At 40.1% G+C, this 27,534-nt stretch overlaps 1 protein-coding gene and 1 long non-coding RNA gene across 2 annotated transcripts; one reads left to right on the top strand and one right to left on the bottom strand.

Moving 5' to 3' along the window:
• Nucleotides 1-4,564: 4,564 nt before the first annotated feature.
• On the bottom strand, nt 4,565-10,734 carry LOC117527436. Its single transcript, XR_004565532.1, has 5 exons — nt 10,650-10,734; nt 10,220-10,472; nt 5,361-5,467; nt 4,714-4,744; nt 4,565-4,603 (listed from the first exon to the last, which is right to left on the bottom strand). It is a non-coding gene; the product is annotated as an uncharacterized LOC117527436 (long non-coding RNA).
• Nucleotides 10,735-11,338: 604 nt separating this feature from the next.
• On the top strand, nt 11,339-27,109 carry LOC117527435 (tubulin gamma-1 chain). The gene is made up of 11 exons (XM_034189775.1): nt 11,339-11,471; nt 12,210-12,322; nt 17,001-17,168; nt 17,260-17,328; nt 18,825-18,904; nt 19,768-19,894; nt 23,902-23,988; nt 24,889-25,038; nt 25,195-25,347; nt 25,434-25,595; nt 26,547-27,109. Exons 1-11 carry the CDS (start codon nt 11,423-11,425, stop codon nt 26,742-26,744), a joined length of 1,356 nt encoding a protein of 451 aa, XP_034045666.1. The 5' UTR covers nt 11,339-11,422; the 3' UTR covers nt 26,745-27,109.
• Nucleotides 27,110-27,534: the final 425 nt, after the last annotated feature.

The following is a 27,534-nucleotide window of genomic DNA, read 5'->3' as shown; positions in this document are numbered from 1 at the left end:
GGAGAATAAGTCACGTTTTGTTTGTACTAATTTTTTTTTTGGGGGGGGGGTCATTTTGACTTTAAGTCAGGTGTGACTTATATACCAAAAAAATCATGCATTTGTTATTCATAATAATAATTATAGTAACTTCTTATATCAGACTTTCCAGTGAATCAAAGAATTAAACAAATAAGCTCCCAATAATAACAAGTACACTACAAAAATGCAAAAAAATCCAGAATTAAAGAGCTGATAGTGCAAAAAAAAAAAAAGTGTGACTTATACTCCACTGAGACTTGTGGGATTTTGCTCTTTAAGAGGCTTTTTTTTTTTTTTTTACAGCTGGGACTTATACTCAGGTGCGAGTTATACTCCTGAAAGTACAGTAGTTATTTTTAAATATTATTGCTTGAATCAAGTATGTCAACTTATTATTTTAGCTCTGAATGAATGTCTTGGTGTGTGTGTGTGGGTATGTGTGTGGGGGGGGGGTTGCTGTTGTTGAAAATGGCTTTCGCACATTTGTCATTTGTGGAACTCTGGCAGATGTACATTGTTTGTACTTGTATTAGTTTCTATGTTGATGAGCTGCTTTTGTTGGTTACTGTTAGAGCTGAAACAACTAATTGAATTAATCGATTAAAATCAATTATTAAAATACACTCAACAAAAATATAACACAACACTTTTGGTTTTGCTCCCATTTTGTATGAGATGAACTCAAAGATCTAAAACTTTTTCCACATACACAATATCACCATTTCCCTCAAATATTGTTCACAAACCAGTCTAAATCTGTGATAGTGAGCACTTCTCCTTTGCTGAGATAATCCATCCCACCTCACAGATGTGCCATATCAAGATGCTGATTAGACACCATGATTAGTGCACAGGTGTGCCTTAGACTGTCCACAATAAAAGGCCACTCTGAAAGGTGCAGTTTTGTTTTATTGGGGGGGATACCAGTCAGTATCTGGTGTGACCACCATTTGCCTCCTGTGCACTAATCATGGTGTCTAATCAGCATCTTGATATGGCACACCTGTGAGGTGGGATGGATTATCTCAGCAAAGGAGAAGTGCTCACTATCACAGATTTTGAGGGAAATGGTGATATTGTGTATGTGGAAAAAAGTTTAAGCATAGACGTTATGAGATTTACTTAGACCCCATATAATAGTATTAAACTGCATAGGCTTTCCAAACTTTTGTGCAATGGGTTGGAGAATATTTTGCGTGTGATTTACTAAGAATAAGTGGCAAATGACAGTAGGTGATGACGTAGCCAGTGGTATGGCAGGATTTTGCCTGTGTTACTGACCGGAGGTGCAAAATGAAATTCAACTAGCCACTTGCAGCTCTGTGCAAAATAAGACAAAACACATGCATTTCAACTGATAATGTTATTTACTGAACATTTACCAAATCAAAAATAAATGTGCCTTGAAAGGGATTTGTCTGTGTGGCGAGAGGTGCAAGGTGTGTGGTCCAAGCCCGGACTCAGCACTGCTGCCATGAAATACTCCCTACAAATAAAGATAATTTTATTCATTTGTTACCCTGTGGTAAACAGACTCAGTGTGTCTGTATAGCGACATGAGTTAGGATATCATGAATAAATATAGTTATTATTGCTATTATACTGTAGGTTTAAGGTGATGATCTTCAAATACATTTTTCTATGAGGAAGGTGTTTTCTTTCATAGTACAGGTGCTGACTCTGGTGTTAAATATTCTCTTCTCTATCAAATAACTGGAGATGATGACGTGACAAAGATGTGCAGACTGGAGCATCTCCTCCATCAGAGATGATGATAAACTCTCAATAGAAATGCAGCACTGGCAAAGAGAGAGAACTACAACCCCTGGCAAAAATGATGGAATCACCGTCCTCGGAGGATGTTCATTCAGGTGTTTAATTTTGTAGAACAAAAGCAGATCACAGACATGACACAAAACTAAAGTCATTTCAAATGGCAACTTTCTGGCTTTAAGAAACACTACAAGAAATCAGGAAAAATAATTGTGGCAGTCAGTAATGGTTACTTTTTTTAGACCAAGCAGAGGGGAAAAAAAAATATGGAATCACTCAATTCTGAGGAAAAAATTATGGAATCATGAAAAACAAAAGAACTCTCCACACATCACTAGTATTTTGTTGCACCACCTCTGGCTTTTATAACAGCTTGCAGTCTCTCAGGCATGGACTTAATGAGTGACAAACAGTACTCTTCATCAATCTGGCTCCAACTTTCTCTGATTGCTGTTGGCAGATCAGCTTTGCAGGTTGGAGCCTTGTCATGGACCATTTTCTTCAACTTCCACCAAAGATTTTCAATTGGATTAAGATCCGGACTATTTGCAGGCCATGACATTGACCCTATGTGTCTTTTTGCAAGGAATGTTTTCACAGTTTTTGCTCTATGGCAAGATGCATTATCATCTTGAAAAATGATTTCATCATCCCCAAACATCCTTTCAATTGATGGGATAAGAAAAGTGTCCAAAATATCAACGTAAACTTGTGCATTTATTGATGATGTAATGACAGCCATCTCCCCAGTGCCTTTACCTGACATGCAGCCCCATATCATCAATGACTGTGGAAATTTACATGTTCTCTTCAGGCAGTCATCTTTATAAATCTCATTGGAACGGCACCAAACAAAAGTTCCAGCATCATCACCTTGCCCAATGCAGATTCGAGATTCATCACTGAATATGACTTTCATCCAGTCATCCACAGTCCACGATTGCTTTTCCTTAGCCCATTGTAACCTTGTTTTTTTCTGTTTAGGTGTTAATGATGGCTTTCGTTTAGCTTTTCTGTATGTAAATCCCATTTCCTTTAGGCGGTTTCTTACAGTTCGGTCACAGACATTGACTCCAGTTTCCTCCCATTCGTTCCTCATTTGTTTTGTTGTGCATTTTCGATTTTTGAGACATATTGCTTTAAGTTTTCTGTCTTGACGCTTTGATGTCTTCCTTGGTCTACCAGTATGTTTGCCTTTAACAACCTTCCCATGTTGTTTTATTTGGTCCAGAGTTTAGACACAGCTGACTGTGAACAACCAACATCTTTTGCAACATTGCGTGATGATTTACCCTCTTTTAAGAGTTTGATAATCCTCTCCTTTGTTTCAGTTGACATCTCTCGTGTTGGAGCCATGATTCATGTCAGTCCACTTGGTGCAACAGCTCTCCAAGGTGTGATCACTCCTTTTTAGATGCAGACTAACGAGAAGATCTGATCTGATGTAGGTGTTAGTTTTGGGGATGAAAATTTACAGGGTGATTCCATAATTTTTTCCTCAGAATTGAGTGATTCCATATTTTTTTCACTCTGCTTGGTCTAAAAAAGTAACCGTTACTGACTGCCAGAATTATTTTTCCTGATTCTTATAGTGTTTCTTAAAGCCAGAAAGTTGCCATTTGAAATGACTTTAGTTTTGTGTCATGTCTGATCTGCTTTTTTTTCTACAAAATTAAACAACTGAAAGAACATCCTCCGAGGCCGGTGATTCCATCATTTTTGCCAGGGGTTGTAGAATGACATGTTATACATCACATTTAATTTTATTTCATTACAAATAGGCTACTACAAATTATATACTATAAAGATCTACTGAATGAAAATAAAGAACTGCATACCAAAACAGCTCACGGTGAATGACTATGAATCAGGTGTGTTGCACTGTTGCAGCTGTGTTGCAATCTGCAATACAGATGCTATCAGAGCCCGCTACATTCCTTTTGACCCTTAATATATTACATTGCGTGTGCTAAAACTGACCTATTTCCGTATTCACCTTCTACAGTTTTGAGCACAAGGATAGGCAGACCGCTAACTCCATAAACGTATATCCAGTGATGTCACACATTTAATCTAACATGTTAAATGGACCATATCCTCAATCCTCAGCATGTAAAATTAGTAGATCATTATGGACAATGGAGATTGTGTTCATTTTTACACATGCAAATCTTTAGTAAGTCAAGCCCTACATGTTGGCCTGGACATCTTTCAGTCCTTCCCTGTGAGTTGCATTGTGGATTTAATCACCTCTCAGGTGAAGGTCTTATCCTACACTATACATACTTCAGAGATCTAGCTTCACCACCCATGCATATTTTAAAAACATTAGTCAGGCTGAATTTCCCTGGTCAGTGTTGTCTTGTGACAGGATCTGGATCTGTAGTTACAACTGGGACTCACCAGCACAGTAGGAGAGCACCAGTCCAGGAATACAGCGTCCCACCATAGCCAAACATGTGAAGACTGCACATGTCAGGATGCAAACTGACAAAAGAACACAACAGATGGGTTAAACAGGCTGCACGACAACCAGCTTCAATATCATGGGAGTCAGTTTAATCAGTTACTAAAAATGAAGCCTGAACCACGTGAGAACGCTGAAATATTAATAAACCAAGGTTTCTGGTTGGCTGACTTATTTTTATTCAGCCGGTGTTGCAAAGCTGTGTGTTTAGTTTTCACTTTCCGGATTGAGTCGTTTATACTGCAGCGCACTAGATGTGAGAACAACCCCGATGACCCAGGCCTCAGCAATGTGGTGACACAGTCAGGCACGCTAAGGACACCAGGCTGCACCAGACCCCAGCTGGAAATATAGAACAAAAGCTCTGTAGCATTCTTATCACTGTTAGCTTTATGAGATGATTGTTCTTAGCTGAAATCTGAACGTTGTAACTGTGACTATAGTTAACAAACCTCTCACTTTCTGATTCTTCCGAGGTTCTGACTGTAGAAGAAGACATCAATCAGAAACAAATGACAAATTTAACACACACAGCAAATTTATACAGTTTATTGCTTTCTGTTGTGCGTGCATTATTTTCCTCCTCTTCGTTTGTTCTTTAGAATATACTATTCCTCATCAGTAGTTTACACTTTGCATGTAGCAGTGCTTAAGGACAGCATTGCCTATAGATCTGCAATGATTAATCGATAAATTAATTGCCAGCTATTTTGATAATTGATTATTCACTTTTAGTATTTTTTAAGTCCATGTGATTTCGGCTTCTTAAATGTGAAGATTTTCTGCCTTTAAAAAAAAAAATACTAGTTTTCTTTCCTTGTTTCTGACAATAAACAGAATATCTTTGGGTTGTGGAAAAAGCCATTTGATGACATCATCTTGGCCTCTGGAAAACATCACTTGACATGTGTCATTATTTTCTGACATTTTGTGGACTGAACATTTAATCAATTAATCAAGAAAATAATGTAGACAAATTAATTGATGATAATAATAATAGAAAAATCATTAGTTGGAACCCAAAATGCCTATTCTGACAATAAATCGTATATGTCAGGGGAGCCCATTCAAACACCCCAAGAGAGGAAATTTTTGGTACCTCTAATTTCTGGCCATATCTTATTTTTCCAGGCATCGAGAAAGACGACCACAGCCAGTCCAGAAGCCAACAGGAACAGTAGTCGCAATGAGGTCAGGGCAAAGAACCTAGGAAGAAATAAACATATGAACAGACGTATGAAACATTGATGTGTAGATATTATTGTGCGAATTTTAATAATTTAAATCCAGAAAATGGCTTCAGTAGTTCTGTTGTAGAAATGTCAACATTAGAAACAACAGATTTTAACAATGTATATGTAAACAAACAAACAAGTTGAGCACAAGTTTTAGGCACCCTAGAATTCTTAGAAAAACACTGTTAGCTGTCCATACCCCCCCACCACCACCACAAGTATTCCTATTACAACAAAAACTTAAGTCTCCAGGCTTTCCACACTTTAATTAAAGAAACTTCTCAATCCTCAAATTACAAACCTCATTTTCAAATATTTCTTTGTAGGTGCAATTCCCCCATGATACGACAACACAAAGACACATGCTGATGATCAATCACCAATAAAGTTATAATAAAAACCTGACAGGACAGTCCATTTGCTTAGAAATTGCAAGAAATCAATGAAAGGACAGAAAATGCAGTTTTATCACCTAAAACAAATTACATATTTTAAAAGGTGGAAAGTGGACACACATTTAATTTATAATAGTTGTGCAATTTAAGTGCACAACATTTCTGCGGAAATCTGTTTTGATTTTCACCTTTATTTTTAATATTAAGTTTCTTTTCAAGATTTCAATTAAGGTTCTGATACATTTTAAAGCTTTGCTGACAAACTGTACCTACTTTCATGTCAACATTATAAGTACAGTGACAGACAGAAGCCTTAAGAATCTTTGAAAGACAAACTGTCGAAATAGTAATCCATGAATGACACCTAGTGGATCTGAAATAGTATAACACATTTTAAACAGGAAAAAGTTTTAATGCCACGCATGAACACATAGCATGCGCTTAAGCCGTGTAAGAACTAATCAATGTAGCACCAGAAGCTACAACTTTCCAATGTGACACACAAAGTAAAATAAAGCCTTTTAAGAATTTAGAATTGATTTTAAAATTTTTAATTGTTTGTTTTTAAAGCTATTTATATGGCCTTGCACCTCCCTACTTGTCTGAAATTTAACTTTGCGCACCTACAGTAGGACGTTAAGGGCGTCTGGCCAGCTTTACTTAGATGTTCCAAGGTCAAGATATAAACGCTGGGGTGATCATGCTTTTGCGGTAGCTGGCCCCAGACTGTGGAATGAGCTACCTCTTGAGTTACGTACTATTCCTGACCTAGCACTTTTTAAATCTAAGTTAAAGACTTATTTATTTAAACTGGCTTTTAACACTTAGTGGGGAGGTGACATGTTCTGTTATTTTTATGTTCTTTTTTTATGTGTTGTTTTAAAATTTTATTTTATATGTGTTTTATTTTGTAAATTTGTGTTTTTAATGTTAAGCACTTTGGACACCAGTCGGTGCTGTAAAGCGCTTTATAAATAAATGTTGATTGATTGATTGATTGATTTTAAGAGAAAGAGGGTCCACACTGATCATCTGAAACAGACTTACTGCACATTTAAAGCGAAGGAGTGTGTTTGTGTATTTTTTTTTAAACACATGGTTTGGTCCACTGGCTGCTCTCTGCTCTACGTGCACTTGAAGTCAACCAAGTATATTCAAAAACAGCTTTTATTCAGATTTGATCAGAGTTTTCATCGACAGGGTGCAGAACGGATTTATCAATGTGGCTTTTGACGAAAAGCTGCACTCCAGAGCCCAGTTTTTCACAGGCTGTGCTCACGTTCACGTGCAGCCTGACTGACTAAATTACACTGACTGCCTGCGCTTACAGTTCGGTGCTGAGAAGGGGGGAGTGCCGAGCTCCTGACATCAGGAAAAATCCACAACTTGTAAAGACGTGAAAAAAAAAAAAATTACCCAGGAAAACAGAAAGGGATACACTATATTTGAGAATATGCATGATGGCGCAGTGCATTGTGCCATTGCCTAGGATCACGCATACAGCTATAGCCCTAATACAGGAACCCTGGGTTTTTAGGGATCGCATAAGAGGCCTGGTTGTGTGCTCAGGCACTTAACACACTGCGAGACATTAATGATGAGGCTGTAGTGCGGGTACCTGGTCATACAGGTATTCCAGCAGGTAATGAGAGCAGACCGGCACACCAAGTTGGCGAGCTCAACTAAAATTGTGGGTCCAGAGCCTGTTGTAAGGGTGTCACTGCTGCGCAGAAGACCACCCTCCAGAACTGGATCAGGAAGCAGCACCACAAACAATGCAGTGCTTGAGTGACTGCAGGCAGGCAAGACAGCTCGTGGAAGGAACAAACCTAAGATTTTCCAGGGAGCTAGCTGGCCTGCCTAGAAGTACAATAAGTACAGTGTTTGGGACTCTCACACTATAAGCACGTCTTGACTTTCATTTCAACTCCACTGTTGAGGTGCACAGAGGCAAAATTACAATAATAATTATGATACAACTACTTAAGGACCTGACTGTATGGCATTCATTATTTATAAATGTTTCATTTCTTTGGGACAATTCTTTCAAGTAGGTATGGCAAGTCAAATAAGGCAGAAATGTGCTGGTGTCATGCTTTGGTGCACAAGCCACACCACAGAGTTGTGTTATCCTCTAATCAACACCTGACTGAGCTTATTTGCTCTGAATAGTTCAGGGAAAAATGGAAAATGTGCAGCGCTTTGGATCTTGAAGACCAGAATTGGGAAACTGCCTTAGATCCCAGGTTAGCGTCTAAGTCTCAGAATCACACAATTTCTTTTCTTGGTCATCTTTAAGTCACACCAGAACAGTTAAACTCTTATTTTTCCAATGCCAGAAATATCACCAGCTAGTCATTGTTATTCTGTGACTTCAGCTCCACTTCTGTCTTTTAGGTTACACTTAGGGTTACTTTGTATTATAAATGGTTCTTTTTTCCAGCAGGTGTGAAAAACATAATTGATAGCGTGACCACTGTAAATGTGATCATGTGACATCAGCCAGAAAAATGAGAGGGGTCTGCCCTCAGTACAAGCACTGTCCCTTGAACACATCGCCTTTGGCAACACGTGCGCGCGCACTGTCACAGAACTTTTTCAACACGTTAGATTATGACTAAAGCCACCTTGACACTTGCACGAATTTGATCCCCGCACTGCTGCACAATTCATTATGCCAATGTGTCCTGCTTTGTCCCACTTAACACCACACTATATAAAATAAAGCCTGTGCCACATTATTTCATAGCCGATGACACATTTGATCTCAGAACTTGGCTGATGAAACTACTCTCTCATCGAGAGAAATTATCTACAGCTACAGGTTGTTAGGAATTAGGAATCTTGTCTCAAATATAATTATTTATAATATATATTGTAATGGATTGGAAAAACAGTTGCATTTTCATTCCTTCTTATGAGTTAGATAATGTATCTGTAAGTTATGTTTACTATAGATGTAGCATCTCTTCATAATCTAATTTCAGGTTCAGATGTCCTACGCGCAAAGACATGCAGTGGCACGCAGTGTTTCTGAATAGGTTGCACAATGTTCATAACTAGTTTACGCAAATGGCGCAAATTTAACGCGTGCTAGAAATTTTGAACATTTCAAAATTTTCTTAGCGCACTGACACGCAGCCACACACAATTTACAACAGTTAATGATGAGTTTACTCATTGAGTGCCAGTGTGAGGATCAAATTCATGTTAAGTGTCAAGGTGCCTTAAAGCTAGAGTGCCAGGAAGCATACTGAAATTGAGATGACTGTTAGAATTTTGAAGGGGACCAAAGTAATTTTGTTCGTTAGTGCGAATATAAAGGATTCCCAAAATATTAGTCTGAACATGATTAAAATTCGTCCGTATCGAAACAAATTCTGAATTATTGGCACGTGCCAAAAATTCGAAAGCCAGGACGCCATCGGGGTGACATCACAGGTCACGTGGGGGGGTTCACCGCTAGCTGCAGTGACAGAAGACTGGCGATCAAACTCACGAGCGCTGCTTTTGGACAGGTGAGTTGCCTGGTGACTGGTGTCTGACAGTGTACAGTTATGTTATTATCTGAGTCTGTTATTATCTGATTATCTGAGTTATTAAGTGCATCTGCGCAAGCGCAGACGCACTTCCAGCTTGAATTCGTCTGCAGGTTTTGATGTTCGCTGAGCGAAATATGCTATGGATTTCCCTCAAATTATGTATCTTCCCACAAATTAAAAATTCCCCCCAAATTTTAACGGGTTCTAAATATGATGTAGTTTATATATATTAAACTTAAGACTATATTTTATCTATTGAAGATTGCCGGCATTCTAGCTTTAACACTAACCATACTTTGCAGTCAGGAAACGATTCCACAGCCCCTTGTGGCAGCACGTTCATGTGATGTCATAGGCAGAGCGTGCAAGTTGCACAACTTGCAGGGAAAAATAGAAAATTACTGTTATAACAACCACAACTACTGCCATCACTTTTTTCTTCTTTTTTAAAACTGACTTTGATTTGATGTTGATTTTGCAACGCTTGCCTGTATTGATTGATTTGGTTGTCTTGGTTTTAGGTCTTCCTTTGGGATATTCTTAATAAAGTTGAAGTTAACACCTTAACAAGGTTGGGTTAAGAGGGATCTCAAGTGTCTATAATTAGCATCACTGGTGAGCCATCTGTTCCATTTTGACTTGACAGCCGAAACGTTTGTTATTGTGTCAAAACATCAGCTGCTGGCAGTCAAGTGTCCTTCTGTTCTGTGTCCCAACAGTCTCTCTGTACTGTCTGACTTGCGTAAGAATAAAACTGGTTTGGCAACAAAGTTGAACAAAACTCACCAGAAAACAACGTTGACCACAGCGTAGAGCAGCACACAATGACGGGTCTTTCCCACACCAGGACGGACTGGAGGTAGGTCAGGACCGGCTCGTAGGGCCCGAACCTGGACTGCAGAGCGGCTGTCACCGCCCGCACACGGTCGTCTCTGTCGCTGGAGCTCGTTCGCCTTCGCAGACACACATTAGAGCCCTGCGTACCAGGGTAATCATCCCCAGAAGCGCCCTCCATAGCTCCGCTGGGCGTTCCACCAGCCTGTGAAAGGAGAGACTGAAAGTGTAAACAGTTTGACGAAGCACAACACCGGCTAACAGCTAGCATGGCTAGCTGAATAGTCGTGTTACAGTCTACCACCAGCAGTATAAGTATGTCACAGACAAGCACATCCCGAAACCCACTATAAAAACGTTTTCTGAATAAGCTGACACTTACTATTTTGCCATTTTTGGGGAGGAGGGAGGAGAAAATTTAACGCTACCCTACTAAAAATATGGCGTAACCTGCTTTGTCCGAGTCCTCGGTTGGTCCAATCACAAGCCACATTCGCTCGATGTTATGCTGCCTTCATGAACATGGGAATATAACAAACGGTTATATGTCAATAAAGATAAACCCGTTTAATCTAACGTAAACATATTATTTGTATTTAACTAAGGATATTAGATACGCGCAATTTCCTAAATTAAATTGAATTAAAACCTTCGCTGATGTGTCGTCAGTACCAATTATTTTCAAGTATTGTATCCTTGTAGCAATGAGCGCTTTTATTTCCTTGGGTATTTTAACGTCGCATCAGGTGCCAAAGCAAGGTCGGATCCAGTGTTGCCAGGACAGTATACTATAAGAACGTTAGGACTGTTGTAGATTCCTTCTTCTTCTTCTTCTTTGTCTCTCGGCTGTTCCCGTTAGGGGTCGCCACAGCAGATCAATCGTTTCCATCTCACCCTGTCCTCTGTATCTTCCTCTGTCACACCAACCACCTGCAGATTCCGATTATTATTATTATTATTATTATTATTGTATTCACGCCGCAATCCACACGAAGAGATCTGGCAACCTTGGCATGAGGTTTTTTTTTTTTGGCGATAGAGCTCCACCCTCTATCCGTGACGCAGACGTGACGCATACAGCGGGCCGGCTGCTGCTGCGCGCTTTGGATTGAATTATTTAGTTTAGTTAGCTCGCTGAGCATCTGAAGACTAAATATGCCGCGGGAAATCATAACACTTCAGCTTGGACAGTGTGGCAATCAAAGTACGTTTAAAAGGCTATTTGCTCACACAGAAACGTCTTCTGTTTGTTCACTTAAGATGAAACAACTGCTCAGCAGGCTGTTGCTGTCAACTAGCTAGTTTGCTATAAGCTAGGGATGCTAAGCTGTAGTTAGACCAAATGTAATGTAAACTTTGTTTAGCTAAAACAGTGACTTAATTTAACCAATATATATATACACAGTCATGTACGGGCATACTCGTGGCAGACACTTTCTAAATGATAAAGGACATGAACTACATCTTGTTAACTATTTAATGTTTGCAGTCTAGCTAGAAGATTAATTTATCCTTGGGACACGAATCAGAATTTTTATTTTTTTTTTATTTGTAAGTCATCTCTGACTTGGTTGAACAAAATTTCATTGTTTCTGTGGTTTTGAAAGGGTTTTATTTCATGCAGAATGGTCATCTGTTTTGCTCCTCTTGATAGTTGCTCCTCTTGATAGAACGCCTGTCATTGCCTATTTAAGTATGACTGACAAGTTTAGTCAAGACTATTGTATTAGTTTTGGAGAAATATGAGGAAATGTTGAAAGATGCACTGTTATCAGGGTCACTGTTATGTACTTCAGAATTCATATGCTTGTTAATACTAAATTTAATGGCTTCTTCCCCTTTGAGATTGTCTGAAAACCTTGAGTCATCGTGCAAATTAGTGATGGAAGTAGACAAGATGCAGCCCAAATGACCATAACTGGGTCCTCTCATCACTTTGCAGTTGGATTTGAATTTTGGAAGCAGCTGTGTGCAGAGCATGGCATCAGCCCAGAGGGAATTGTTGAGGAGTTTGCAACTGAAGGAACAGACAGAAAGGATGTGTTCTTCTATCAGGTAACTGTGGTGAATATGGATTGTTTAATTTCATTATTCTGCGCTAAAACAAAAAAGCTGTTCTTTTGTGTACGTGCAGTGCTCATTTGATTGTGAATCTCTCTTTTTAAAAAAATAAATAAATAAACTTCCTCAGCACTATGGCTTCCTGTTAATTCTAGAATAGAATTTAAAATTCTTCTTCTTACTTATAAGGTTTTGAATAATCAGGTCCCATCTTATCTTAGGGACCTCGTAGTACTATATCACCCCAATAGAGCGCTTCGCTCTCAGACTGCAGGCTTACTTGTAGTTCCTAGGGTTTGTAAGAGTAGAATGGGAGGCAGAGCCTTCAGCTTTCAGGCTCCTCTCCTGTGGAACCAGCTCCCAATTCAGATCAGGGAGACAGACACCCTCTCTACTTTTAAGATTAGGCTTAAAACTTTCCTTTTTGCTAAAGCTTATAGTTAGGGCTGGATCAGGTGACCCTGAACCATCCCTTAGTTATGCTGCTATAGACGTAGACTGCTGGGGGGTTCCCATGATGCACTGTTTCTTTCTCTTTTTGCTCTGTATGCACCACTCTGCATTTAATCATTAGTGATCGATCTCTGCTCCCCTCCACAGCATGTCTTTTTCCTGGTTCTCTCCCTCAGCCCCAACCAGTCCCAGCAGAAGACTGCCCCTCCCTGAGCCTGGTTCTGCTGGAGGTTTCTTCCTGTTAAAAGGGAGTTTTTCCTTCCCACTGTAGCCAAGTGCTTGCTCACAGGGGGTCGTTTTGACTGTTGGGGTTTTACATCATTATTGTATGGCCTTGCCTTACAATATAAAGCGCCTTGGGGCAACTGTTTGTTGTGATTTGGCGCTATATAAAAAAAAAATTGATTGACCAGAACAAATAACATAAAATGGAGTGATATGAAATATATCTAGTGAAGTGGTCTCTGTGTGTGTAACTTCGATCACGGAGAAACTGGGCAGAGCTGACATTTGCCGTTTGGTTTTCTTATGTATTCTGGGTCAACGATGAACAACACAAAAAAGGAAAGTTGATGGGACTAGTATTTTTGGAGAAATTGGGGATATTGGGTAACAACAGTGAGCAATGGATGTTGATATCACCATTAATCAGTTCCTGGTAACCAGACAAGCTCTGAACAAAGCAAATATCTCAACGTTGCCAGTTGTAAAACTTGACATCAACTAAATGTGCTAAATAATAAATACATTTATTCACAAACATTCTCATTTTAATTTCCTGTACTTTAAGTTAAAATCATTATAGAAACTTTGCATAATTTATTACCACCTATGAAAAATGTCAGCTACCTATTTTATAAACACTACCCAAACTAGAACCCATGGATCCCCACGGACATCACGCTAGTTGAAATATATTCAGAAATAAATGCAAATAAGCCAAAAATAAATGCAAATAAGGCAATTTTGGATTATTAGAATAGTTTGGAATATTAGAATATTAATAAAATGCCAGAATTAAAAACAACAATTTAAAAAAAAAAAAAAAATCAAGGTTCATTATATAATATCCATCCATCCATCCATTTTCTTCCGCTTTATCCGGAGTCGGGTCGCGGGGGCAGCAGCTCAAGCAAAGCCGCCCAGACCTCCCGATCCACACACACCTCCTCCTGCTCCTCCGGGGGAACCCCAAGGCGTTTCCAAGCCAGCCAAGAGATGTAGTCCCTCCAGCGTGTCCTGGGTCTTCCCCGCGGCCTCCTCCCAGTGGGACGTGCCCGGAACACCTCTCCAGCGAGGCGTCCAGGGGGCATCCGGAAAAGATGCCCGAGCCACCTCAACTGGTCCTTTCGACGTGGAGGAGCAGCGGCTCGACTCCGAGCTCCTCCCGAGTGACCGAGCTCCTCACCCTATCTCTAAGGGAGCGCCCTGCCACCCTGCGGAGGAAACTCATCTCGGCCGCTTGTACTCGCGATCTCGTTCTTTCGGTCATGAGCCAAATCTCATGACCATAGGTGAGGATCGGAACGTAGATCGATCGGTAAATTGAGAGCTTTGCCCCCCTACTCAGCTCTCTCTTCACCACGACGGTCCGATACAGCTACCGCATCACTGCAGATGCTGCACCGATCCGTCTATCGATCTCACACTCCATCCGTCCCTCACTCGTGAACAAGACCCCGAGATACTTAAACTCCTCCACTTGAGACAAGGACACTCCACCGACCTGAAGAGGGCAAAGCACCTTTTCCGGTCGAGAACCATGGCCTCGGATTTGGACATGCTGATTTTCATCCCGGATGCTTTACACTCGGCTGCAAACCGCCCCAGTGCACGCTGAAGGTCCTGATTTGACGAAGCCAACAGAACCACATCGTCCGCAAACAGCAGAGACGAGATTCTGTGGTTCCCAAACCAGACAACCTCTACACCCTGGCTGCGCCTAGAAATTTTGTCCATAAAAATAATGACCAGAACCGGTGACAAAGGGCAGCCCTGGCGGAGGCCAGCGTGCACTGGAAACAGGTTTGACTTACTACCGGCAATGCGAACCAAGCTCCTGCTGCGGTCGTACAGGGACCGGATAGCCCTTAGCAAAGGACCCCGGACCCCGTACTCCCGGAGCACTCCCCACAGGGTGCGCCGAGGGACACGGTCGAATGCCTTCTCCAGATCCACAAAACACATGTGGACTGGTTGGGCAAACTCCCATGAACCTCGAGCACCCGATGGAGCGTGTAGAGCTGGTCCAGTGTGCCGCGACCAGGACGAAAACCACACTGCTCCTCCTGAAGCCGAGGTTCGACCATCGGTCAAATTCTCCTCTCCAGTACTCTGGAATAGACCTTACCGGGGAGGCTGAGGAGTGTGATCTCCCTATAGTTGGAACACACCCTCCGGTCCCCCTTCTTAAACAGAGGGACCACCACCCCGGTCTGCCAATCCAGAGGCACTGTCCCTGATCGCCACGCGATGTTGCAGAGGCGTGTCAGCCAAGACAGCCCCACAACATCCAGAGACTTAAGGTACTCAGGACGGATCTCATCCACCCCAGGAGCCTTGCCACCGAGGAGCTTTCTAACCACCTCGGTGACTTTGGCCTGGGTAATGGATGAGTCCGCCTCCGAGTCCCCAGTCTCTGCTTCCTCTTTGGAAGACGTGACGATGGGATTGAGGAGATCCTCGAAGTACTCCTTCCACCACCCGACAACATCCCCAGTCAGGGTCAACAGCTCTCCACCCGCACCATAAACAGTGCTGGTGGAGAGCTGCTTCCGCGTCCTGAGGCGTCGGACGGTTTGCCAGAATCTCTTCGAGGCCGACCGATAGTCCTCCTCCATAGCCTCCCCGAACTCATCCCAGACCCGGGTTTTTGCCTCTGCGACCGCACGGGCTGCGGCACGCTTGGCCTGCCGGTACCTGTCAGCTGCCTCTGGGGTCCCACCTACCAACAAAGATAAGTAGGACTCCTTCTTCAGCTTGATGGCATCCCTTACTTCCGGTGTCCACCACCGGGTTCGGGGGTTGCCGCCGCGACAGGCACCAGAGACCTTGCGACCACAGCTACGAGCAGCCGCATCGACATTATATAATAATAATAATAAAAAAAAAAAATCTGTTATTTAAATTCCCCGTAAATACTAGGGTCTTTAACATGACCAAAATTCAATACAGTTATAAAAGCCAATTGGTCAACAGCAGGCTGTCCAAATACACTGAATTAGCATGCACAAAAGTGACTAGTGAGGGAAGCCACCAAGGCACCCATCCCTGACAACTCTGGAAAAGATATAGGCTCTTGCTAGAAACACTGTGGAAGGTACAACATTGGTGTATTGCTTCACCAGTCACAGCTTCATGGCAGAGTGGAATAGCTACAACACAGCTACAGTTTGACAGAAGGCACATGGTGTAATCAAGCCTAGATCTCGCTCCATGAGTTTAAAGAGCACAGCTGAAGACATTTTATCCAGTAAAGACAGATTTTAAATCCCTTTACTGTTTTGATGCCAGTCAAAAATATGCTGGCATATTCTGTATATGTGTAACAAAATTATTTGTCAATAGATGGCGCAGTTGCAATATAATTTGACAACACTTTGATCTTACAGGAACAGAAATCTACAAGTTATCAGTTGTCCCACTCATCTTTAAATTTACAACACTTGAACTTCTTGTTGGTCTTTAAGACCAGGGTTGGTTTAAAAAAAAAAAATCAACTTTTTTCTAAAATCTCATGATTTTGTTTTGTTTTTTATTTATTTTAAATTGACGTTTATTGAATGAAATTGAGTTATTTCACTCTTCTAAATGAGACTGTACAAATAATAGTTATCTTTATTGACATGTTGAAACATAAAGGTGCACATACAACATGTACAATTACCATTGATTAATGGTACTGATTTCATATTTCGGTGATGTTTTAAGTACTGATTTTAAAAAATCATTTTTGTTCCTTTTTTTTTTTTACAGTGATCTAAATCATGATTTAAATCAGCTGATTTAAATCATACCAGCCCCGTTTAAGACATTTTGCTACTACATTAAAGTGATTTATTCAGTATTAAAATTGAATAATCATTTGGGTAAGGTTTTAGAACTGAAGACAGAATGTCTCTTGAAGACCAACAAGATTAGTCCAGTTGCAGTAGAGTAAACTTGGAGAAACCAACAGGTTGTTTCTGCAGTATCATCAACCGTCTCTATAATCCCACAGGCTGATGACGAACACTACATCCCCCGTGCAGTTCTGCTAGATCTGGAGCCCAGAGTGATCCACTCCATCCTCAACTCTCCTTATGCCAACCTATACAACCCGGAGAACATTTACCTCTCTGAGCATGGTGGAGGTGCTGGGAACAACTGGGCTAGTGGCTATTCACAGGTGATCGTAAAAGCTGACAGTGCTGTTAGTCATGGTTGGAAAGCTAGCAATGCTATGAATGTAAAAGTCAGTATTGCCTTTTTTTCTGCAGGGTAAAAAAATCCAAGAAGACATCTTTGACATTATTGACCGGGAGGCAGATGGTAGCGACAGTTTGGAGGCAAGTCTGCTATTCATTACACATTATATGATCCTGAGACAATGAATGTGCCCACTTTTAGTTTCTCCTGGGGTTTCCCTGTTGGCCTGGTGTTGAAGCCCTTTTTAGGTCTTTTGGAGATTTTGGGGGTTCTGGTGGCTGATCTGCCAGTCAGATGTGAAACACTGAATGCTAAACAACAGGGTGGACAGCGGATTTATCAGTGTTGCTTTTGTGGAAAAATTTCACACATGCGAGGCTGTTTACTACAAGCTGTCTGTATGAATGACGGATCAGGCGGGAAAGAGCCAAAACTCGTAAAGACGCAAAAAACAAAAATAATAATTTGACCACTTTACCAAGTAAATTGGACTTGTCCGATTCGGGCAAGGTTATAGTGGGTCGGTGTTATCCAATCACTTTTGTTTTACTTGTCCCGGACAATTGGACAAGCGTTCTCCTTTGTTTTAGTATAGGTAATAACGTATAATAATGTAAACAAATAAATCTGCCAAAAAAAAAAAAAAAAGATTTTCAGTAATAGCAACAATACGATATTATTGTAAGTTATAAATGAAATATATTCATTTTTATTTCGGCTCAAAAGAAACACCAGAAGCCATCTGCAGACGTGTAGAAATTCAAACCTTTTTAGGGGGGAACCCCTCCGAGGCCCGCCAAGCCACCTATTGTCTTTGGCTGTTGCTGCTTTTATTGTGAAACATTTAGGAGAATGAGTTTTCTGCAGGAGCTTTACGTATTTAATTTGACTCAACACAACAACAGTGCAGTCTTATTATTTAAAGTGTACTTCCAGAACATTTCAAACCCATCGGACCCCACTTTTGCCCGGCTGCCTGCCTGGCCATTATAATGGTAGGGAAAACCCTGTGATGGGGAAGTTTTTATTGTGCCAAAAGAGGAATTTTATGATCCTTACACTTGTGTTTCTGTTGCGGTAGAGAGCCAGATTCCTCGTCACATGGAAGCGAGTGGACCTGTTAGAAACTCTTGTGTTAAATTAGAGGCCTCTGGCTGTCATTGTAAAACCAGCAACGTTCAGCCACGACTTACCAAAAAAAGAAGCTCTTCAGCTGCCAGCCGTCCATGAAATAACACCGACATTTTCCCTGGAAGCTCTGCAATTTCTTTGGCTCATTCACATTCTGACCCTAGATTATTATTTAGCGCGTGCGGCGGATAGCAAGGTGGGCTGAGCCACCGTGCGCGTGTGTATGTTGGCAGGGTGTAGCGTGTAGAACGTCTGGTGATAATAGCTGGGCAAGTGTAGAAGGCAGATATTACAGGGCTGTGTGGGGGGTGAGGGAGCCTAGTAAAGAGGTGGGGCTGCACTGCCATTTATAAAACAGCCGCAGAGTAGAGGCCATGGCTCACCTGTGCACACAGCCAGCCTCCTGCACAAGTAGAGTTAGCGTAACACACGTGGCAGAGGTGGTATATCTGATTTTATTTTGTATTCGTAATCACAAATAAAGACGAACTGTTTGTGTTTGCAGGGCTTCGTCCTCTGTCATTCAATTGCTGGTGGGACCGGATCAGGGTTGGGATCCTATCTACTGGAGAAACTTAATGACAGGTCCACACACAAGCACCTCACAGGGGAAAAATAAAAAAGGGGGGAAGATTATTATTATTATTAATTATCTCTGCCAACAAAGTTGAAGGAGGTTAAGTTAACTTCCATGTTTGTTTGTTTGTGTGTGTGTGTTTGTGAACACCCTGGAACCCACAGTTTTTCACGTCGTGACATTTTTACTGAAGGTTCATATCCTGATAGGCAAGAAGTGAATCAGTTTTCAAATTATAGGGCAAAGGGCAAAGTCAGGAAAAATCTTGGAAAATTGGAAAAATCCCTATCTTTAACATTGAACACATTTTCAAAAATCCACAACTCTGTCAAAAAAGATCAGATTGCTTTCATATTTGTTATGTAAGATGGTATCCTTTATCAATTTAAAAAGTTTGATCCGGATCGGATCCAGATTACAGATTTTGTGGGCATCTAAATTTGAAAACCTAGTTTATTGTATATTTTACATTATATCCTAATCAAACGTGCCCAAATCACTCTCATATTTTGAACATGAGGTGCAGACTGGCACTCACTATCACCTGACAAAGTTTGATCTGGATCTAATCTGGATTGTGGATTTTGTGGACATTTGAATTTAATATTGAAAAGCCCATTTGATGTACATTTTGCATTATATCGCAATCAAAAGTGCCTCAATCACTCTCATTTGGGACATTGAGGTGCAAACTGGCACTCTCAATGAATAGACTAAGTTTGATCCGCATCTGATCCGCATTGCGGATTTAGTGGATATTTGATTCTCAATAATATTTGATTATTATTATTATCATCATCATCATTATGTGCACTAATTAATATGTATTTTAGAGATTGTATATATCTGTTTTTCCCCCCCTGTTTAATAGGTACCCAAAGAAGCTGGTCCAGACTTATTCTGTTTTCCCGAACCAGGATGAGATGAGTGATGTGGTGGTGCAGCCGTACAACTCGCTGCTAACACTGAAAAGGCTCACCCAAAATGCAGACTGTGTGGTGAGCAGTACTCATTACTGGATGTCAGTTAATCCATTTTCTGTCGTTATCTTGGAATCACATCATAATGCTGAATAACCACATGGGATTGGGGGGGGCAGCAAGAAAATCGACTGTGCCCCGTGGTAAGTCAGATTCCAAATGATGTTCCACTGTGATGTCAGACTTTTTAACGATTTTGGCTTCAGATTAAGAGTAGATGGCAGAGGTCAGTAGTCAACAGACATGCCACATGATTAAACATGAAACGTGTATTAAAAGATGAGATTATTATCCAGATTGGTAGCTTTTGTTTGACGTTGTACTTAAAACATTGAACCTGCTTTTTACCATGCACTGTGGCTGCAGCAAATGAATATTTTACAGTTGATTAATCTGACGACTGGATTTTAAAATTTACTTTTCTTGCTGATTCACAGATTTAAAAACTGAGTGTTGGTCTGTCTTTTTTTTTTTTTTTTTTACTTTCTTTTTCTTCCTTTCTTACGTAGTTGTATGAAAAATTCAGATGACGTGGTCCCACTCTCTTACATTTTAATTACTTGATTTTTCTTGAACTTTATCTAAACCCTACCCCCAAATTCTCAAAAAGGTTTTCACTTCTGTTTGAGTACAGAAGTTTATTTTCTTTTAATGTAAAAATAAAAAATAAATCCAAAAATTTGGGTTAGAGAAACTGGAAAAAAAAAAAACCATAAGGTTTCAGTGTTGAAAACGAACAACAACAACAAAAAAATCAGTTAAAATCTGAGCCCGCTATCACGTTGATGACGTAATGTCGCTGACTGGTGAGTGAGCTCTTAGCCGTTTGTGCGCACTGTTTGCTTTGTGTCGCTTCTTCACTACAGCAGTGAATGTGATAAAGTGTGAGAAGGAAAAAAATTGTCAGCCAACAGAAGACTGGTTTTCTAAATCTCAGATTCACTTCAGGATTTGGTTTTGAAGATTTGTTTAACAAATGACAAATCACTGCCATGAAAAGCACATCAGGCTAACAGCTAGGCTACCTCAGGTGTGACAGTTTTCATACATTGTCACTTGCTTTAACAATGTGATGGTCATTTAGTGTGCCAAAGACTAAATATACACTTAGTTAGCAAAAGTCCTTTTTTATGTTGTTCTAGCCAACTAACCACTGTAACTGTTAGCTAGTTGGCACCCTCTGAATCAGTGCCTGCCGTGGTGGAGTGTTTTCTCAAGCTAACCACATATTTAGTTTGTAACTTTGAGAAATGTTCCCACACCTTGCCGACATTGTTCTTTGGTGTATTCTGTCAGTGCTGCTACTCCCACTGAAACAAAACTGTTTGATCGGGCGCCAAAGACTGGACTGTTAAATTATTACCATATTTTCTGGAGAATAAGTCACGTTTTGTTTGTACTAATTTTTTTTTTGGGGGGGGGGGTCATTTTGACTTTAAGTCAGGTGTGACTTATATACCAAAAAAATCATGCATTTGTTATTCATAATAATAATTATAGTAACTTCTTATATCAGACTTTCCAGTGAATCAAAGAATTAAACAAAATAAGCTCCCAATAATAACAAGTACACTACAAAAATGCACAAAAAAATCCAGAATTAAAGAGCTGATAGTGCAAAAAAAAAAAAAAGTGTGACTTATACTCCACTGAGACTTGTGGGATTTTGCTCTTTAAGAGGCTTTTTTTTTTTTTTTACAGCTGGGACTTATACTCAGGTGCGAGTTATACTCCTGAAAGTACAGTAGTTATTTTTAAATATTATTGCTTGAATCAAGTATGTCAACTTATTATTTTAGCTCTGAATGAATGTCTTGGTGTGTGTGTGTGGGTATGTGTGTGGGGGGGGTTGCTGTTGTTGAAAATGGCTTTCGCACATTTGTCATTTGTGGAACTCTGGCAGATGTACATTGTTTGTACTTGTATTAGTTTCTATGTTGATGAGCTGCTTTTGTTGGTTACTGTTAGAGCTGAAACAACTAATTGAATTAATCGATTAAAATCAATTATTAAAATACACTCAACAAAAATATAAACACAACACTTTTGGTTTTGCTCCCATTTTGTATGAGATGAACTCAAAGATCTAAAACTTTTTCCACATACACAATATCACCATTTCCCTCAAATATTGTTCACAAACCAGTCTAAATCTGTGATAGTGAGCACTTCTCCTTTGCTGAGATAATCCATCCCACCTCACAGATGTGCCATATCAAGATGCTGATTAGACACCATGATTAGTGCACAGGTGTGCCTTAGACTGTCCACAATAAAAGGCCACTCTGAAAGGTGCAGTTTTGTTTTATTGGGGGGGGATACCAGTCAGTATCTGGTGTGACCACCATTTGCCTCCTGTGCACTAATCATGGTGTCTAATCAGCATCTTGATATGGCACACCTGTGAGGTGGGATGGATTATCTCAGCAAAGGAGAAGTGCTCACTATCACAGATTTTGAGGGAAATGGTGATATTGTGTATGTGGAAAAAGTTTTAGATCTTTGAGTTCATCTCATACAAAATGGGAGCAAAACCAAAAGTGTTGCGTTTATATTTTTGTTGAGTGTAGTTGTCAACTAATTTAGTCATAGATTAGTTGCTAAATAACTTTGTTTTACCGCAAATGTTTCGTTTCTTCCATATAATCAACCGAGCTTTGCTTTGAATCTTGAACCAATGAAGGTTGCTGCTTTGTTGGTTTCATTTGTTTTATTTTGCTTTATCTTAATTTATTCCCTCTAAAACCCTAAAGAACATATGTCTGTGAGGAATATTTACCTTTTTATGTTAAAATGACCTGTTATGGTCTGAAACAGCTGATAGATGTATTTTATGCTAACATGTTAGCATGTCTATGGCAATGTTAAAGTTAGCAATAAGCTGCTGGCATTTCAGCATGTTTGTGCATTTGTTTTTTTGTATAATAATTAATAGCTCAGCATTTGTTGTAAAAGAGTCAAATGTATTACAAATTATAATATTTTTAAATTTTTTTCATTTATATTTTAATAATAGCAACAATAATAATAGTAATAACTAATAATGCTACAATACAGTTTTAGAGAAAGAGACGAGTCACATGTGTCATTGTGAATTGACCACATAGTTTACAAGTTATACAGAGAATGTTGCACATATAATGAGTCAGGCTACAGTTTTTGATTTAGGTTTTATGGTTCACTGGTTATGCTAATTGCTCATTTGCAGCAACAAAAATACCTCTTATATTTTATAACATTTACGAGTATATGTTTCAATGTTGTTTTATGGCAACTCAGCACTTTGATAAAGCAATGTCATTTGAAATAATTATTTTTGTTCTTTATTATAAACTGTTTTATTCTTTATTATTTTATATTTCAGCAGCCAAGGGACATTTGAAGATTTGTTGATGTTCAAGTATTTTAAGTTTTCAAATAATGTTCTGTTGTTAAAGTGATGGAAGGAGAGAAAAATTGTTTCCCTGGCACATTTTTAAAAAATTCCCCGCTAATCCGATTAATCGATTAATCGTGTCGAAACCCCATCAGATTCATCGATGATCCACATAATCGTTTGTTGCAGCCCTAGTCACTGTACCGCTTGTGTAATGTGGCTAGAAAATCAGCAAATTGCTGCGCCAGCACTAAGCTAGTACAAACCTGACTTATTAAATCTCAGCCATAAGTTGGTGATTGTATTAGAGTGAGATGCTCTAACAGTCTGATGGCATTGACTCTCTAATACCTTCTTCCTCCAGGGTCCTGCATGAGGCCCTCATGTTGATTAAATAATCCACAGAGCTAATAGAATCGGCCTAAGAATTGGTCCCCCTTTTGAGACTGCACAGTGCACCTTTTATGTTCACTTCTCTTCACAAACCCGCACAATGTGTTTCTGCTTTCTCCTCTTCTTCTCCCCCTTGAGCACCATAGCAGAATATTACCATCCACCTTGCCGTGGTGCTAGAACAAAGGTCAAAGCCACTGCTTTTTCCCCACTCTTCATTTGTTGAATAACTGTGTTCTGCCTGTGTGCGTCTCAGGTTGTGTTAGACAACACGGCACTAAATCGAATTGCCACAGACAGACTGCACATCCAGAACCCCTCCTTCTCTCAGATCAATCAACTGGTGAGTAAGAAACATTCCTCATAGATGCTGTTTTTATGCATTCTTTGTTTCTTGAAATTGTTCCAGTGTTCACACCGTCTGTATTTATACGAAGGTAAAATGCCGAGACAGGCCGTATGAGACGTGTCACTCACTACAAAAATCACAAGAATCACAAACTTGTTTGGCCAGTCAGTTGCACGCTAGACTGGATTTGAGTTTTCTTCGAGCGCAGTAGTACATGGGCGCTATTTCACAGCGGTTTGGCAGCGTGCTTGCAGTACGTTTGCAGGTAGTGCTCAAACTTTATGCTTCACTGTGTAAAAAAAAAAACTAAATCACTCTTTTACAGGTAGATATGATTCGGGCTTTTTTTTTTCTAAAATTTGCAACTGTTCTTTGACTGCACATGAGGAAATTTTAGCATTAAGGGAAAACTTGTTTTACACTTTTTGTAATTCTGTAATGAAAATCCATATCTGGGCTGGCAATGTGGAGGGTAATGAAAACCTGCCTAGTGACATAGTTGTTGCCAGACAAAAGCTTAAAGCAGTCTTTTTTTGTTTTGTGTTTTTACTTGGTAATGGAAGCTTGCTTTATTAATAGCTAAATTTACTGATGGTCAGATTAAGAGCACGATGGCGCCCTCACAACTTCGTACTTGTCCCGCACGCTTGGCTCCAGGCCTTCTTTTTAGTGGATGGAGTTAGAAAATGAGTTACCTTTTCTTTCTTTTTTTTTTTTCACAATTTTTCTGTCTTTATGGGTCGGTGGGGGGGTTGTTATAACTTGTATCGTCTGCTCATTTGACACCTGTTCATGTGATAGCTGAAAAGCTTTTTGACTCCTTTTCAGCTATTTGGAAGTTTGTTACAGGTCAATATTCTAAAACGGCATCTAACTCAATTTTGTTTCTCCCAGGTTTCCACCATCATGTCTGCCAGTACGACTACACTGCGATACCCAGGTTACATGAACAACGACCTGATCGGCCTCATCGCGTCCCTCATTCCCACGCCACGTCTCCACTTTCTTATGACCGGGTACACACCGCTCACAACTGACCAGTCGGTGAGTTGGGTCCAGGCCCATTTTTGATGGTTTCATTCACTGCTGTCAATTCTTTCTTCGCCGTGTCTTTTCGCCCACGTGTGCTATGCCTTATTCAATATCTAGTACTAGCAAAATGCTAATGAGTGGAAATTGTACAATAAATCTGTGGCTCAGGTTGCTAGCGTGAGGAAGACCACAGTGCTGGACGTGATGAGGAGGCTTCTGCAACCTAAGAACGTAATGGTGTCCACAGGACGAGAGAGACAGCCGAGCCACTGCTATATCGCCATCCTGAACATAATCCAGGGTGAAGTCGACCCCACGCAGGTACGTTGGTTAATCCTGCCAAACTTCTGCTGCACTCCTGGCTTTGACAGCACTGACAAAAAAATGTTACTTTGACTTTACTGTAGGTACATAAAAGTCTCCAAAGGATCCGTGAACGTAAACTCGCCAGTTTCATTCCCTGGGGTCCAGCCAGTATTCAAGTGGCTTTGTCCAGGAAGTCCCCATACCTGCCGTCCGCCCACAGAGTCAGCGGTCTGATGATGGCCAACCACACAAGTATTTCCTCTGTAAGTGTCCGTCTTTGTCATGTCACCTCAGCATTACAGGCGAGACCTGTGTCATTGTTTGCTTTGAGTCAACACCGTAGCAGTTTCAGGGGACTTGCCCAAAAATTACATTTTAGTCTGCCAAACCTGACCTTGAATCCTACAGTGTGGCACTGAGGGAAGATCTAGTCCAGTAGAATAACACTCATTATAAATGTTTCACTTCAACCAGTAGTAGTCCCTTTTTGAATTTTTTACAGTTAGTCATAAAATAATTTTCTTTGCCATCGCTGTAATTTTGTTCCATAGTTTACAGTTAAAGGATTCTTAATCATATATCACCAATATGATCAGTATTCACCTTTTCTAGAAGAAATTTCAAACTTTGACCCACTTAGGTCAAAATTTTGGAGGTAAAGAGGACTGCAAATACATATGCTAGTGTTACCTTCAATGTTGAAAGTGCCAAACGATGAAAATGAAAAACAGGGACAGGCACAGCTAATAAACACAGACCACCAGAGATCCCCTTAGCAAGAACTGGATAAAATGTGTCCTGTGAAAGTTTTACTGGATATCTGCTGGACAGGTAAGACAAAACTCTTTAACACGTCGGCAGTGTTAACTAATGTTCGTTACAATTGCAAAGTTTGTACTTTGTTTGCCAAAATGAGTCAGTAGGGAGACTGTTTTATCACAGCTTCTTAAAAAGATTTTTTTTTCCCAGCTTTATGTCAGAAATTCTGAGTTCCCAGTTTCTAATTCCAAAATTAGCTGTAATATTGTGATATTAGACTTTGTAACTTTGCTTCAAAATAAAGAAAATTTTGAAATGAAATCAGAGGATTACGCCTGCTAATGTTTCATCAAGACATTAGGTTTGTATTCTGCTTGGGCAGCTACATTTTGGACAGTAAGATGTATATATACATATATTGTAATTGACCTGGTGTCCCTTCTGCTGTCCCACAGCTCTTTGAGCGGACGTACCGGCAATATGACAAACTGCGGAAGCGCGGAGCTTTTCTGGAGCAGTTCCGCAAAGAAGACATATTCAAGGACAACTTTGACGAGCTGGACAACTCTCGGGAAGTGGTCCAACAGCTGGTGGACGAGTACAGCGCAGCAACGCGCCCAGATTACATTTCCTGGGGCACACAGGAACAGTGAGCAGACATGTTGATTTCCATGTCAAACAGAATTCCTTCTGATGAGTGCTTAGTTAGTTTAGCCGAACCCAGCCCCTCTACACTTTGAATTATTTTCCTACATTCAGGCATCCCCAGGGTGAAAGAAACATGTCTGTAGCCACATTTATTGAATTTTTACAACATAAGGTATAGTCCATTTATGTCTCAGCATTGACTAAATCAGTTTGGACAATAAATTGTTCTATTTTCACCAGGAAGTAAAATGTGCACAATGCTCCAAAGTGACAATTGGCTGAAATAATTTAGATGACATTTTATACAGATTATGAAAATAACCAGTTAATTAGATTATCACAGCACCATTTATTTTGTTGGGTTGGCAGTCCCAAAAAAATAAATAAAAACAAATCTGCATGAGGTTTAACCCATATAAATATGGATCGTTTTAGTAATTTAAAATAATTTATGGGTCAGTAGAATTTTTTTGTCTTTATTATCCAACCGTGTAACCTTTAGTTTGACCTCTTGGAGTCTCATATTTCATTTCTGTGCGTTTGTGCAGACACAATCTATAATTTGACTAATCTGTTGCCCCCATCCCCCCCATCCCCAACATTATTCCTGTGTTTTTTTTGTTTTGTTTTGTTTTTTATACAAAGTGCAGTTGATGCACAGTGAAGAATATTTTGTTGTCTGATTGTTATGGAAGTTAACGTTCTTCTCCTGAGACTTCCTCAATTATTCTCAGTGCCTGTGATTATAATCAGTAACATTTGTTTCTTTGTTGTTCTGTGTGACTAACAAAAACA

This window comes from Thalassophryne amazonica, chromosome 16 (genome assembly GCF_902500255.1).
Source record: "Thalassophryne amazonica chromosome 16, fThaAma1.1, whole genome shotgun sequence".
Taxonomy (NCBI): Eukaryota; Metazoa; Chordata; class Actinopteri; order Batrachoidiformes; family Batrachoididae; genus Thalassophryne; species Thalassophryne amazonica.
The sequence above is the reverse complement of the archived record's forward strand: the minus strand, read 5'-3'. Positions and strand labels throughout refer to the sequence as shown.

Bases quoted from the DNA above. Each gene is read 5' to 3' on its own strand.
- LOC117527435 (XM_034189775.1), top strand. From the start codon at position 11,423: ATGCCGCGGGAAATCATAACACTTCAGCTTGGACAGTGTGGCAATCAA. The intron at 17,169-17,259 runs GTGATCGTAAAA...TTTTTTCTGCAG, and splicing joins GGGCTAGTGGCTATTCACAG to GGTAAAAAAATCCAAGAAGA. The intron at 19,895-23,901 runs GTGAGCAGTACT...TGTGCGTCTCAG, and splicing joins CCCAAAATGCAGACTGTGTG to GTTGTGTTAGACAACACGGC.